Source organism: Lacerta agilis, chromosome 14 (assembly GCF_009819535.1).
Source record: "Lacerta agilis isolate rLacAgi1 chromosome 14, rLacAgi1.pri, whole genome shotgun sequence".
NCBI lineage: Eukaryota > Metazoa > Chordata > Lepidosauria > Squamata > Lacertidae > Lacerta > Lacerta agilis.
The window spans coordinates 6,081,094-6,095,551 of record NC_046325.1 but is presented as its reverse complement, the minus strand read 5'-3'; the positions used below and the strand labels follow the sequence as shown (position 1 = coordinate 6,095,551).

At 51.0% G+C, this 14,458-nt stretch overlaps 1 protein-coding gene across 1 annotated transcript; it reads right to left on the bottom strand.

Moving 5' to 3' along the window:
* EFS (embryonal Fyn-associated substrate) lies at nucleotides 1-13,957 on the bottom strand. Its single transcript, XM_033170145.1, has 6 exons — nucleotides 13,821-13,957; nucleotides 8,933-9,265; nucleotides 7,701-7,799; nucleotides 4,496-5,170; nucleotides 2,738-2,827; nucleotides 1-1,146 (listed from the first exon to the last, which is right to left on the bottom strand). The coding sequence occupies exons 1-6, from the start codon at nucleotides 13,824-13,826 to the stop codon at nucleotides 733-735; spliced, it is 1,617 nt and encodes a 538-aa protein (XP_033026036.1). The 5' UTR covers nucleotides 13,827-13,957; the 3' UTR covers nucleotides 1-732.
* Nucleotides 13,958-14,458: the final 501 nt, after the last annotated feature.

Genomic DNA, 14,458 nt, shown 5'->3' with positions numbered 1-14,458 from the left:
ATCATTTCCTGTTCACCCTCGGCTTCCTCCCTTCTGCCCCAGATTAATTTGCTTCTTTTCACATTTTGCTGCCTCTTCTGCGTTTTGTCTCCTTTTGCCCCTGTTGGCAATTTCCCATAACCCTCTCTGCTGCAGCAATATTGGTCGTTCTCCCAATCCCCCCTCTTTCTCCAGCCGTTGCTCCAGAATCTTTTGTTACAGGATGACAAGGGTCATTTCCCATCAATTCTGTCTCCCTTCAGCTCCTAACTGGAGCGGGGAAATGGACGTCATGATGCGCAGTGTTGGGTCAGAGGCCGAAGGTCCGGAACGTTCTTTGGTTAGGAAACCGTCCAAGATGGCTGGTCGCAGGTGCAAGGGCTAGGCAGTAAAACCAAACAGGCAAAGGTCCGGCACTGACAAGGACCATTTCTTGTCACGAAGTCAAGCAAGGCTGTCTCCTTTGTGGGTCGAAACTGAGCACCCGAGGGTCAAAGGTTACTAAAGGTTGCTTCCGGCTGCAGACCCTGAAAGCCATGGGGGTTAAGAGGCCCTGACAAGATGGCAGCTGGAACTCAAGGGAAACATTCGTCCTTAGGCGAGGGCCTGAGTTATCCATGGGGCAGGTTCGGGCCTGCTTGGTTCCAGAAAACCACCAAGCGGCACTGCAGTTATTGCCACAGGAGGGGGTCGTAGTGTCTCACAGCTTCAGGGCAGGAGTTTCCTGGTGGCGAATCGGCACTGACGCAGGATTCAAGATGGCGCCAGGGTGCCAAGCAAGGAAGTGAAGGCCAAGGCTTGCCGGGAGAGCTCCGCCACGCACTCGCGCATCTCCCGGGCGGCGGGCGGCGAGGGGTAGTGCAGGGCGGCCCCCTTGACCGAGAGCACGGCATCCTTCAGGGCCTGGCAGAGGGTGCTGCTCGCCGCCCCTACCCTCGCCCGAACCGTTGCCGAGGACGCCAGGCGGGACACGGTGTCCCCCACAAAGACCAGTTTGTGCGCCGTGACAATGACGAACTTCCCGTGGGGCACGAAGACCCACGGGGGCTGGTGGGCACCGGCGCTGGCCAGGAGCGCCTCGATGGCCGAGAGCAGGGTGGTGTAATGCGTCTGGCACTGCCCCGTGTAGAACTGCAGAAGCTGGCTGTCCTCGGGCGAAGGCGGAGCCTATAAACAGAAGAGAAAAAGGTTAGACGGCTGCCATTTTGCTCACTCTGGCTGTGTGTTTGTGTGCATTATTTTCAGAGAAGAGAGATGGCTGGCTGCTTCCTTTGCCTGGAACATCTTTCCCATTCAGCGCCAGAGAAACATGCCTGTGTGCAATTCTGAAAATTCAAGCAGATCAAACATGGGGAGACTTATTGAAGTGGCATGCTTTTTATAACAGAACCAAAATCCCCCTCATTGGCACAAGAGAAGATGTGAGGGGGGCAATTCGATGGTTTTGAGGGCAAGGACCTCAAAATTCCCCGATGCTCTTCTCTGTTCCTCGCTGCTGAGGCCGGCTCCCATCTCCAATTTCCCATAATGCCCCCAGAACTACCCTAGCTGCCATGATCAGAGGATCTCTTGCATTGCACACGTCAGAGGAACCCAGTGAGAATGAGATCTGGGCTTCTTCCTTGTGAGGGGACAGGAGCCTCAGGCCCAGGAGCTGTATGTGACCCTCCATGCCCTCACATCAGGCCCTCGGGTCTCTCCTCTTAGGTCACGGCCCTCCTCAGCCCTGGTCCACACTCTCCTCAAGTGCTTCCGTGTGGCTGGAATATGGCCTTCTAAACTGAAATTAAGAGTATGTGGCCCCCAAGCTGTCAAAAGCCTCCACTTCTTGCTTGTGCCTTATTTTGGGCCTTCCTGGCTGGAGGATGCCAAAGTTTTCACTGGGAGGAAAAGCCTAGCAAAATCCTGGTCTACGTAAGGCTTCAGTGGGAGCTAACTGCCTCATCTGTAGCCGCCTTGTTGTACGTGTGTCTCTTTGGCTCTTGTGACATAACCGAATGCAGTTATGTAGCATCCCTCCCAGGGGCATTATGGGAAATTGAAGATGGCAACCTCATTGCCATCCAACATGGCAGCCGCCTTCCCCCCTCTGCCTGCTTACGTGGTAGGCCTAAGGGTGCGTGTGTGTCATGCACACTGCTGGACCAAGACTGAGCGTGGTTTGTGGGAAGACCACCTTAGAATCCCACCTGTAGGTAAAAGGCAAAGGTAAAGGACCCCTGGACGGTTAAAGGTGACTCATCTCACTTTCGGGCCAAGGGAGCCGGCGTTTGTCCACAGACAGCTTTTCTAGGTCGTGCGGCCAGCATGACTAAACCCCTTCTGGCACAGTGGGACACCACGACGGAAACCAGAGCGCACGGAAACGCCGTTTACCTTCCCGCCACAGCGGTACCTATTTATCTACTTGCACTGCCGTGCTTTCGAACTGCTAGGTTGGCAGAAGCTGGGGCACAGCAACGGGCAGTCACCCCGGCGCGGGGATTCGAACTGCCAACCTTCTGATCGGAAAGCCCTAGGCTCTGTGGTTTAGACTGCCACCTGCGTCCCACCCCACCTTGACAACAGACCGACTGTGTGGCCTTGGCAGAGTCTCTTCACGGTCTCTGCTCTCCTTTTTTTGGGAGGGGTGGAATCTGCAAAAAAAAAAACCCAAGAGGCCTGCCTCACAGGGAGGATAAATTTCATAAGGAAATGCTGGCATCCGTTCCCCAGCCTAAGCTGAAGACATTAGTACATTTTTAAAAGCGAGACGTACCATTTCTTCAGCCTGGGCTGTGTCTCCAGAAAGGGCGATTCCTAGGCTTCCTTCAAAAGTTGTAGTTTTGGGCTGAGTTTTATCTGCTCCCTGGGAAGGGAAAGAGAGGCAGGGTATGTGTGCAAGGTAAGTGGAACAGAAAGCTTAGAAAGAGATAAGGTGTTTGGTCAAATTTCGCATCAAAAGATCCAGAAAACGCCATCAGTAACACAACACAGAAACCAGCCACGTATCCAGTACATTCAGGTAGACTTCACAGGTCCTTGCAACTTGTTCCTGCTGCTTTATGCCTTATTATGGTTTGAAAGGACTCAGGCCAGGACGGCAATAAACAATAGTTTTCTCTATTTTTGTTGTTGAAAGTATAAAACAAATTCCAGTTGCAACGATTGTTAACTCCAGGACAAGGCCCTGTTGTTTCGTTTATTCTTCAGCAGCTATCGTTTCTTAGTTTTATGGTCAAAGTGTACCGAGTAACTGGAATTTGTTTTATACTTTCAACAACAAAAATAGAGAAAACCATTGTTTATTGCCGTCCTGGCCTGAGACCTTGCAACCTTCCTACTTTATTTCCTGTATTCTCCAAGGACTCCAATTTTCTAATTATTATGGTTTGACCCTGTTCCCCCACCCCTTTCCCAGTCTCCCTGAGAAACGTAAAGGTCTCATGTTTGGCGGGAACGTACCATGGTCCCTGCCTTTGGGGGGGGGGAAGTCTTTTATCTGACCTCCGAAATTGCTACACAATCTAGCTATCCACACAGAATGAGACCCTCTGCTCAGAGATCTGCCTCCTCAGACATATAATGTAGTTCTCTCTGTTTGTTTTAAGAGTTTCACCAATTTTATCTGTGTTTTATTGATACTTATCTTGTATGTATTTGTCTCGTTGACAGTTTTGTACACTTCAGCCATGTTTCACAGGTAAGTTTTATTTATCAGAGCTTTGTGATTAAGCAATGTACAACTCTTTCTTTCTAAATAAATTAAAAAACACCACCACCACCATGATGCACACAGTTCAGCTTGTTTGCCACGGATTTTGGGTGAAGACCACAGAAACATGGGGGTAGTGGTGATGATTTTAATGGTTCTTGGGAGATTGAAGCAGAATTCACTGCAAACGTGGCTCAGGTGTTTTAAAATCTGGTTCAGCTGTCAAGACCCCCAAGGGATTGCATTTCATGAGGATGCTATGTTTAGAGAACACTGATCCCATTTCCCAGGATCCCTTGGGAGTGAAGCCACAAAAAATTAAATTCATAGAATCGTAGAGTTGGAAGGGACCCCGAGGGTCATCTAGTCCAACCCCCTGCAATGCAGGAATCCTTCACCCAATGTGGGGCTCAAACTCATCCCCTGAGGTGCTCTACCAACAGAGGGGTATCTACCAAAGGTTGAAGGCAACTACTGCGGGGGATTTTCAGAGTGAGGATACAGTGATAGAAAAACAACTTCGCCTGTTGGATTTCTGCCTGCCATTCAGCGGTTAGGCAGATTTAGTTTTTCCCATCCCTATTCTGGAAAATCACCACCGCTTACTGAACTTCACTGGAATAACAATAACAGCAGCAGTACAATTAAACCGATGAAAACAATAAATTTCAGTGCAGGGAAACAAATGATTTTTGCGTGACAGAGCTCGGTCGGATCAAATGCAAACCCAGAGCGATGATGAAGGGATTCCTGACCCTGCCTTGGCCCTGGGGTCAAAGGCTGACCCACACACTGTGGCAAGCCGTCCACCGCTGAACTCACCTTAAGGTGAACGTAGTCGTATTCCTCCGCCAGACGGATTCCCTCGTATTCGTTGTGCCCGTCATCCGTGACTTGCTCCAGCTGCTCTCCTGCCCCAAGACCCCCCAGCCGGGGCGGGGGCGGGGGCAGAGGGCGGTCCTGGATACTCCCTTTCCTCACAATGCTCGGGGAGGGGGGAGGGGGCTCGACGGACAGCCGCTCCTCGCTGGGAAGGGCAGGCAGGGGGCGCCGCGACAGGCTTTCGGCCGAGGGCAAGCGGGGTCTCGAAGGGGGTCCCGGATCCCGCAAGCTCAGTCCCTGGAGCGCCCCCTCGAGGGGCGGGGAGCCGGGCGCCAGCAGAGGGACGTCGTAGATGCCCCCGTCCTCTTCCTCCTCCCCGCCTCCCGCCAACACTTCCTCGGGCGACTCATACAAGTTCAGCAAGGCCGAGGCGCGGCGCAGGTTTGACGGGGTGGCGTAGACGAGGGGCCTCTCCGAGCCCCCATCATCCGCCTCCCCTTCCTCCTCCAGGCCGGCGGGCTTCTTGAAGGCGAGGGGCACGTCGTAGGGGTCGTCGGAGGGCGGAGGGGCTGAGGGCTGCGGGGCAACGCGGGCCACTTTCTTCGGGCAAGGGGAGGGCGAGTCGTAGGTGTCGGACAGAGAGTCTCGGATCAGGGAGGAGGGGACGTCGTAAACCTGAGGAGCACAGAAGAACAGGGATGATGATGATGATGAAGGAGAGAGATAACGAGGTTTAAGGTGCTGGGTGGAAACCGCCAAACTTTGGGTCCAAATCAGTCACTTTTTATAACGTTGCCCGGAGTGAACTGTTTCACGTAGCGAATGAGGAGTCGCACTTCTGAGTGTTTCTTCACATCAAAATCTCCTCACCTGCTGAAAACTAGCCTGCTTGTGAGAAGGTTCTAGGCCTCACCTTCTACTTGCGGGGACACACACACACAGACAGAGGGAGAGAGAGAGAGATCCTGTCCCTTTTTGCTCCGCTTACCAACCCCACTTACCTGTCAACCCTGTTTCCCAAACACCTGGTCTGCCCTTTCTCCTTTTACACCTCATCCCTCCCCTTGCCTTTCCCCACACAGCTCGACCAACCCCCCCACGACCCTTTTTAAAGAGGGGGTGGCGCTTCGGAGAGGGGTTTGCCAAACAGCTTGCCTGGGCCACCCCCCACCCCGCTTGTTTATCTGCCTTTCTGGCTTCCTTTCTGCTCTCACCCTGGATGCAAACTCTAGCACGACAACAGCCTTACATTTCTATTTATATAGGAAGAGGTGTCTTATCTGGAGATATGGGGAAGTGTTTCGATATATACAACCCCCTAACATCAGACTGAAATGGTAGCCTCCCATGAATTCTGTACTATGTTAATCAACTCCAGGAAACAAGAGAGAAAAGAGGAGAACCACAGATTTGGGAGGGGATTTCTGGATCGTTTACAACAGGGGTGGCAAACTCTTGACAGATGGGGGAGGTATATCTCATCATGGGCAAACCTCCAAGGGCTATGGGTCGGGTGGGTAGGGCCAGAGGGACAAAACCCTGCAAAGTACTGGTGCACACAGAATTTAACCCCACCTCTTAGCGAGTGTCACCCGCCAACTGGAGCGATGCCAACCGATGGACAGGTGGGCATGGCTTTGAAGATATGGCCTTGTGGGCCAAACTGACCCATGGGCTGCAGGTTGCCCACCCCTAATAGGGACACTTCTGACCTAGATGGAGCGACTGTGTAACGTGGTATACGATGGCTTCTTACGTTCCCGCCATTTTAAGAAGAAGAAGAAGAAGAGTTTGGATTTGATATCCCGCTTTATCACTACCCGAAGGAGTCTCAAAGCGGCTCACATTCTCCTTTCCCTTCCTCCCCCACAACAAACACTCTGTGAGGTGAGTGGGGCTGAGAGACTTCAGAGAAGTGTGACTAGCCCAAGATCACCCAGCAGCTGCATGTGGAGGAGCGGAGATGCGAACCCGGTTCACCAGATTACAAGTCCACCGCTCTTAACCACTACACCACACTGGCTCTCGCCAGGTAAGTAGCCGTTCCCAGTTTCCCGATCCCAAACAAATTCGCCTTGAAGAGACGCCCCCCCTAAACCCAAAGAGCCCCACAGCAGATGTCTGCGGCCTGTTCCCCCCAGATGCTGCTCCCTATCCTTTGGCACAGACCCACACACTCAGCACCCCCAAACTCAAGTGTATATCTCTTACATTCAACCCTTCTGATCCAGCGGGGGGCCCCCCCTCTACCCAACCCACCTGCCACTCCCCACCAAGCTTCCATCCATCTAGGGCAACCTCTGCCTCAGCTGAGGGGCTGAAAAGGACACCGGTTTGGTCCGGAGACAACAGTCTCCGCATTTGGGCTGAGATACAGTTACCCTCGGAGACCGGCACGGCCGCAGCTGTCTTTAGCAGCAGACGGGTACAGCTGTCCACAAAGGCAGCTCTCCAACGGAGCGGGGATGCCCGACAGCAGGCAGCCGAATCCCAGTTGTCTGAAATGGCCAAGGTTATCCAATGCTTCTTCCCACCCACAGCTCAGGCTACAAGGCAGGGCCTTCACCCATGGGGGAAAAGGTTAAAACAGGACTCTGGGGGGAAAGCCCTGGGAGCTGAGGGCTAGATTTCGAACGAATGCACTGCTAGCGCGACAAAGCGCAAGGCTGTTGTTAGCCTTACTACTGCAACACCACATACAAAAGCACCACAGAGTTGGAAGGGACCCCCAAAGGTCATCTAGCCCAACCCCGCGGCAACACAGGAATCGTTGCCGCTTCGAAATGGCTCCCTGCCCCAACTAGTCTTCATTCGGAAACAGGGGGTCCTCATGCTTTGGTCTGCAAACCGAAGCCCTCTCTCCGACTGAAAAGGCTGCTTCTGCCATCTGCAGTCCCTATGCCAATGCTACAGGCAGTGTGGCGCTGTGGTCGGAGCGTCAGACGGCAGCCAAGAAGACCTGGCTTCAAATCATCCATGAAGCTCCCTGCATGAATGTGGGCCAGCCACACGCCTTCTCCCCGGCCTACCTCTCAGGGTTGTTGAGAGGGATGAATCGTGTGCATAGCTCCGATCTCCTTGAAGGGATTGTGGTTTTTAAAAATGCGTTAATGAACTAAACACAGTACGCCATCACAGTCAACGATAATGCAGCCAGCCGCTCGGATTTCATCGTGCAATTCCCCCAATGAACGTAAGCACTAACCTCTGCGGGGTCCCCGTCTCGTCTGGTGCTGCAAGGGACCCTATAGATCCCTTCAGGTGGCAGAGGGCACGGTCTGGCGGGTGGCGGCACCTCATAAACCTGGGGGCAGAGGAGGGAGAGGGAGAAATCAGTACAAGCCGTGAGATTTGGCCGTAGTCCCCAGAGGAATACCTTAAGAGCAACCTTCGCCAACCTGGTGCCCTCCAGGTGTTTTGGAAAACAACACTGGCAGGATTGACTTAAAAAGGCTTATAAGGCTGAAAATTCTACCTTTTTTACAGATAAATGAAATAGGACATGGGAATAATGTAAGGTGAAAACGGGGAAATTGTGATGATACAGCAAAGAAATAAAGTAACCATGAGGTGGGAAGGGGGGCTCAAATGAGTTTGAACTTATGTGAAAAAACAAAGATCGTATTTATATGTTATAAATTGGAAACTCAATAAATATCATTTAAAAAAAAAGGAAAACAACTCCCACTGGCCTCAGCCATGTTGAGGGCCAAAACATCTTGTGGGGGGAAGGCTGCTTTAAATAAATTTACTCCAGAGAGGTCCAGAGGGCGGCAACACGAGAACGGGGCCTTTTCTGCGGTGGCTACCCATATGTGGGACAATCTCCCCAGGGAGGCTTGCCTGGCACCTTCATTATACACCTTTAAGCACCAGGAAAAACGTTCCTCTTCAACCTTTGACTGATTAATATTCCACGGCCTTTTAAATGTGTTGTGGACAGGGGAATTGGTTCGTTTTGGTTCTTATTTCTCACCGCGTCTTTTGCTTTTGTTATATTTGTGTTGTGAACCACCCCGAGATCTACGGATAAAGTATTCAATTTTAATTAATAACGACAAGAATGCTCTTTCTGTCAAGGGGAGGTGGCGGTGCTAAAGGGGCGTGGCTAAAAGAGAAGGGGTGGAGCTAAGAAACCAGCAGCTGCACCCCGCCCCGGGTTACACCTAGAGGAATACTGGCCTCAAATCTCAAGGTTTGCTGTAGTTTGGGGTTCTAGGGAATAGAGCTAAATCTGCTTTGCAGGCAGAGGGTCCCAAGTTCAATTTCTGACAGCAGAAATTCTAGGTCTAATAATTCCAGATTTTCTAACCGGCACCTCTCTCTAAACCAAGTGAGTCAGGCTGCATCATAATATAAGATTAAATCGGGAGAACATTCCCGTCTGAAATCCTGGAGAGTCAATAAACAAATGACCCCCCCAGCACCTTTCCTCACCTCCTGCTCCTCCTTCCTGCGCCCCCTCCTCCTCTCATCCTGGGGCGCTTCGTAGGCTGTCCCGACTGCCGCTGCCGCCTCCTTCCTGGGCACCTGGTAGACGTCCGCCGGGCCATGGTTCCGGCGAGGGGTGGGCCCTGGAGACCCTGGCTCGGGAAGGACTCTGACCCGGTTGGCTGGCACAATCCCCTGCTGCCCGTGCAAGGAGCACAGGTGCCAGCCCTCCAGGCCCGGGGCTTCGGGCTGCAGCAGGACCATCAAGTCGCCCTTGCGGAAGGAGAGCTCGTCCGGGCACTCGGCTGCGTTGTCGTACAGGGCGCGGCAGAGCTGGGCCTGGCGGGAAGCAGAGGGCAGGTCAGGCATCCCTCAAAATGCTGACAAAGTAACTCCATCTCTATATGAACTCACAGAATCACAGAGTTGGAAGGGACCACGAGGGTCATCTAGCCCCACCCCCTGCAGTGTAGGAATCTTTCGCCCAACGTGGGGCTCGAACCCACGACCCTGAGGTTACGAGTCTCCCGCTCTGCCAACTGAGGTGTATCTTCTTCACAAAACTCCACGTACGCCGACTTGACTGCTTCAATCTGCCCAACTTGCTCCGGATGCCACCTAATACTTGCTCTGCGTTCAATACTTGTTCCGTTTGTGTGGCAGTGCCTAGACTTTGGAACTCCCTGCCTCTTGACATCAGGAAGGCGCCTTCGCTGCACTCGTTTGGGCGCCTGCTGAAAACATTTTCGTTTAGGCGAGCCTACCCAGATATGTGGAATGCCGGCGTGTGTTCTGATATGCTTTTAGCTTGCTGTTGTTTTTAATTATTTTTTGAATCGCTGTTCTTTGCAGCTTTTGCTGACCATTTTTTTTTCTTTTTGCAAACCGCTTTGAAGGCCCCACCTCCTTACAATCAAGCAGTGTATAAATTTAAAGGAACAGATGAAATGATACCCCAGTACAGACTGCAGTCTTCTCCCAGGGATGTGCAAAAGGCACCCACAGAGAACCTGAGAAGTTCTATGAGGGTCTGCCTAGCCAGTGTGTTTCTCAAACTTGCTGTTGTTGGACTACTACTCCCATCATCCTTGTCCACTAGACCTGCTAGCTAGGGATGATGGGAGTTGTAGTCCCAACAGCAGCCGGGATCCCAACTTTCAGAAACACCCTGCATTTCACAACCACCACCAGATGATTCCAGGAAGCACATGAGGTGGGCACAGAGACTCCCCCCTTCCATGTGATGCAGCAGCTAAAAAAGCCAATGCAATTCTGGGCTGCAGCAATAGGAGTATAGCGTCTAGATCAAGGGAAGTAATAGTACCACTGTATTCTGCTCTGGTCAGACCTCACCTGGAATACTGTGTCCAGTTCTGGGCACCACAGTTCAAGGAGGATACTGACAAGCTGGAATGTGTCCAGAAGAGGGCAACCGAAATGGTCAAAGGCCTGGAAACAATGCCTTATGAGGAACGGCTTAGGGAGCTGGGTATGTTTAGCCTGGAGAAGAGAAGGTTAAGGGGTGATATGATAGCCATGTTCAAATATATAAAAGGATGTCATATAGAGGAGGGAGAAAGGTTGTTTTCAGCTGCTCCAGAGAAGCGGACACGGGGCAATGGATTCAAACTACAAGAAAGAAGATTCCACCTAAACATTATGAAGAACTTCCTGACAGTAAGAGCTGTTGGACAGTGGAATTTGCTGCCAAGGAGTGTGGTGGAGTCTCCTTCTTTGGAGGTCTTTAAGCAGAGGCTTGACAGCCATCTGTCAGGAATGCTTTGATGGTGTTTCCTGCTTGGCAGGGGGTTGGACTGGATGGCCCTTGTGGTCTCTTTCCAACTCTAGGATTCTATGCTGTTTGTCCCTGTTTGCCTTGCTGCAGGGAGGTTGCATTTAGCTCCAAGGCCTTTGATAAGGCAGCTTCACTGTCAACAGAAAGGTGGAAAGGGGCCCGGCTGCCTCAAACAAAAGACCTTGCTTGCTTAAGTGCCATAAAGTTTGGTCAGCTGATTGGCGCCAGCGAGAGGCAAATGCCCAGGCTTGCCTGGTTGGTGGTAGTTTTAAGGACGCAACACACGGCCGTAAGGACAGGCCATCACACAGCCATCTGCTACTGCAGATGGGCACACGCTGTCCTTTTCGGGGGATGCTCAGACACAGCAAGACTCAGCTGGAAACAAATCCTTAGCGTACAACCCGGTGTCCAAGAGAAGCGCTTGAAACTTCACCTACAGATCAACAGCGACGCGAAGGGGCTGGACCCCCACTCCCTGACTCTGCACAACTTAAAATGACTCGGGATTCGCCCGCCTGGAGACAGATCATTCCCCCAAAAGAGGACTCAGGTTGTGCTGCCTTTGCAATCTGCAAAGGTGGGAGTGTCCCTCTGGAGCACAACCCCCATATTCCTGCATTTCAGGGGGTTGGACTGGATGACCCTCAGGGTCCCTTGCAACTCTACAATCCTGTGATTCTATACTTTATACTCCTTGGCTGGGACTCGGAGCTGGAGGACCCACCCGCTCCCCACATGAGATATATTGCATCACAAGGGTTGTCCCTCGATCCAGGGTGTTTCCCAGACAAGAGCTGCTCTGAATGCAGATGTTCACACTGTTGCGTTAACCCTGGATAGCGATAGGCCCAGATGCCGGTAACCCAGTTATAGTTAGATGCAGCCCAGGAGGCGATAAATGAGCTCAGGGCGAGACCCCTATCTGGTGCGGAGCAAAGCATTCTCTCCAACACTCTCGCTTTCGCCACCCAAATCCCCCTAAATCCCAGGCTGCCATCTGTTTCTCCCAAGTCGTAGCTTATAACTCATGGCCACCCGCACAGGCAGGCAAAAGTCCGAATGTGGCAGGGACTCCTGGAGGGGGCTACCGGCTAAGCAGAAGTGCGTGCAGACACAAGCAGACACACAAAACAGGTACAGCCCTCCCTGCATTTTGGGAGCGGGGCTCTGCCACTTTAAACAGCAGAGAGTTGCAGAGAAGGATTCAAACCTCCCCAACCCACCCCCATATTCTGAAGTGGTATAGTCCAAGGAAGGCTGTACCATGATTATTTTTAAAAAAAATTTTTTTGGAGGCATGCATCTGCCTTCCCTTTTCTAATATTGCCCACTTGAAACTCTTCCTGGGCTGAACCCTAAGCGGGTTTTTTAAAAAAACAGTCATACCTTGGATCTCGAACACCTTGGCTCCCAAACAAATCGGCCCCCAAACGATCAAAACCCGGAAGTGTTTGTTTTTCGAACGATTTTCAGAAGCCAAACGTCTGGCACGGCTTCAATTGGCTGCAGCAGCTTCCTGCAGCCAATCGGAAGCCGCGCCTTGGTTTCCGAATGTTTTGGAAGTCGAACGGACTTCCGGAACGGATTCCGTTTGACTTCCAAGGCACGACTGTACTGCTCAGAGATATATATATATACCCATTTTCCAGAGGGCAGCTGCATTTTGCAACACAAATTGGCAGCCCTTTGCAGGTATCCAGGCTCCGCAGTAAAGTTGCCTCATCTATCAGTAAGAGCACATTAGTAAGAGATGCTATGGAACGTGCATAGTCACGGTCTGCATGACTTGCAAATGTGAACATTCAAATCCCAAAGGAGGGATGTGACACTGAATCGGTGAAATCTTCGAGACTTTGGGCTTGTTTTTTTGCTGAAATGGCTGACTCATCTAGAAATCCCTCACTCCCACAACTTTGAAAAGCAATACTCAAAAGAAGACCCACTGAAGTTAATGGCCATGACTAACTGAGGTCCATTCATTTCAATGGGTCAGCTCTGTGTAGGGTTAGCACTGACTAAAACCCAGCGACCTTTACATTATGCGCAAAAAGAGGGGGCGTTTTATTGTGTTGCTGATCCCTTGATTAAAATTTAGGAAGAGTTTCTGAGTGGCGGCGACAGATAAAATAGCCCTTAGGGTGCCCAGATCCCTGTCGCTACTGCTAACTTGCTTTCCAGTCAAACCAGTTCGGAAAGTGGCCTACGACAATAAAAATAATCAGATTAAAATATAATGCAGATCTTGGCCACTAATAGGATATGCTCTTTGTTATTCTAGTATTGGAGGTGAAACACAGAGTATTTGGCAATCGAGGGGTGGGGGTGGGGTGGGGAGGGAAAGAGCCAATTTGGGTGCTGACAGATAATTCTTTGCCAGGGATGATCTCATTAGGGAGTTGGGTGCATGACTGCTTAGAAATGAGGGCAAGGTTCAAGAAATTAACATGTGTTTCTCTATAGGGGGAGGGTCCCTGCTGAGGGATCCCTGTCCCTTCTCTCTCTCTCTCTCTCTTTTTGGTAAAGCTGCAGAAAGTAAGATAAAATAAATTGAGCCGTGCCTTATTTGAGAAAGTTGAAAGGCCTGGTGGCTCAAACCAGCCAAATCCTCTGCCCCCGAATGTATTAAGTCATGTTATTAAGCAAAGACCTACTGAATATAGTTGGGGACACCCAGGTATCCTGAGCTTCAACATTCAAACAGGTGCTGGGGCTAAGGCCCAGTGAAAGCAACAACCCTCCTTCAACCAAACTAGATGAGCAACAGCATCTGATTTTCACCTGAAGCAAAATCTCAGGTGAATTTGGGACCCACACACACAGATTAAACATCTGCAGGGAATTGTGAGGGAAATAGAAAATGGTTTTTCCATTGGCAAACGTTCCCCGGAGAGGTTTTTTTTTTTTTTTACAGCTCTGTACTTCTTTCCCTAGTCTTCACTGTTTGTACACCTGGAACATGCTGTGGCCCAGTGACCCTGAAACAAATCTTTTGTCCAAGGTCAAAGGAGCTCTTGATTCCTGATTCAACTCTCGACTTTGCTCTCAGGGCTAGCTACGGTAAATATCTGTCTCTCTTTCCTGGCTGAGCATACTTACAGACATGTTGGCTTCGCGAAAGGCAGGGTGTCGAACACCGAGAAGTGGGAAAGGATCAACCGCAGACCCAGGAGGTTGTGAACGGAAGATTACACCTTTGTTCCGCTGGCTTCCGAAAACAGTATCCCTGCCTCTATGTGCATTATTTGTCCATACACTCGGTTGTTCCAAAACGAAGAGATTCCTGAGAAATTCAACACAGGTTTCTTATATCCTTGAAAAAATATGTATCCAGTGCTTTGGGGATGGAAGAAGCGAGAACAGATTCAAAACAAGAGTTTCTCAACAAAAAAAGAAGTTGGCAAATTTGCTGCAATACACTATCCCAATGCAAAGTGGGTGGGAAAAGGTAATTTCCAACCGAACTCAAACACTCCCTGTCCCTTCGATTGCTAAGAGTCTGTTTTCTCAGAAGTCCAGCCACTTTCAATTTGCGATTCTCTCCCCCCCACACCCCAGAAGTTTTTGTAAGCTTTCCCAAATCTCTTGGTCAGCAAAAGTTTCCCAGAAAAACCATCTGAGTAGGCCTGGCTGCTTCCAGGCCGTGCAGGCTGCAATGGATTGATGAGGCAGGGAAGGCGAAAAAAGAGTAACAAGTTGGAACATGGGCTTGTGTTGCAACCGCAGAGTGGAATTGC

Coding starts and splice junctions, on each gene's coding strand:
- EFS (XM_033170145.1), bottom strand. Junction 7,800..8,932: donor GCAGGAAGGAGGAGCAGGAG/GTGAGGAAAGGT, acceptor CTCTGCCCCCAG/GTTTATGAGGTGCCGCCACC. Junction 1,147..2,737: donor CAGCCCAGGCTGAAGAAATG/GTACGTCTCGCT, acceptor TTCTGTTTATAG/GCTCCGCCTTCGCCCGAGGA.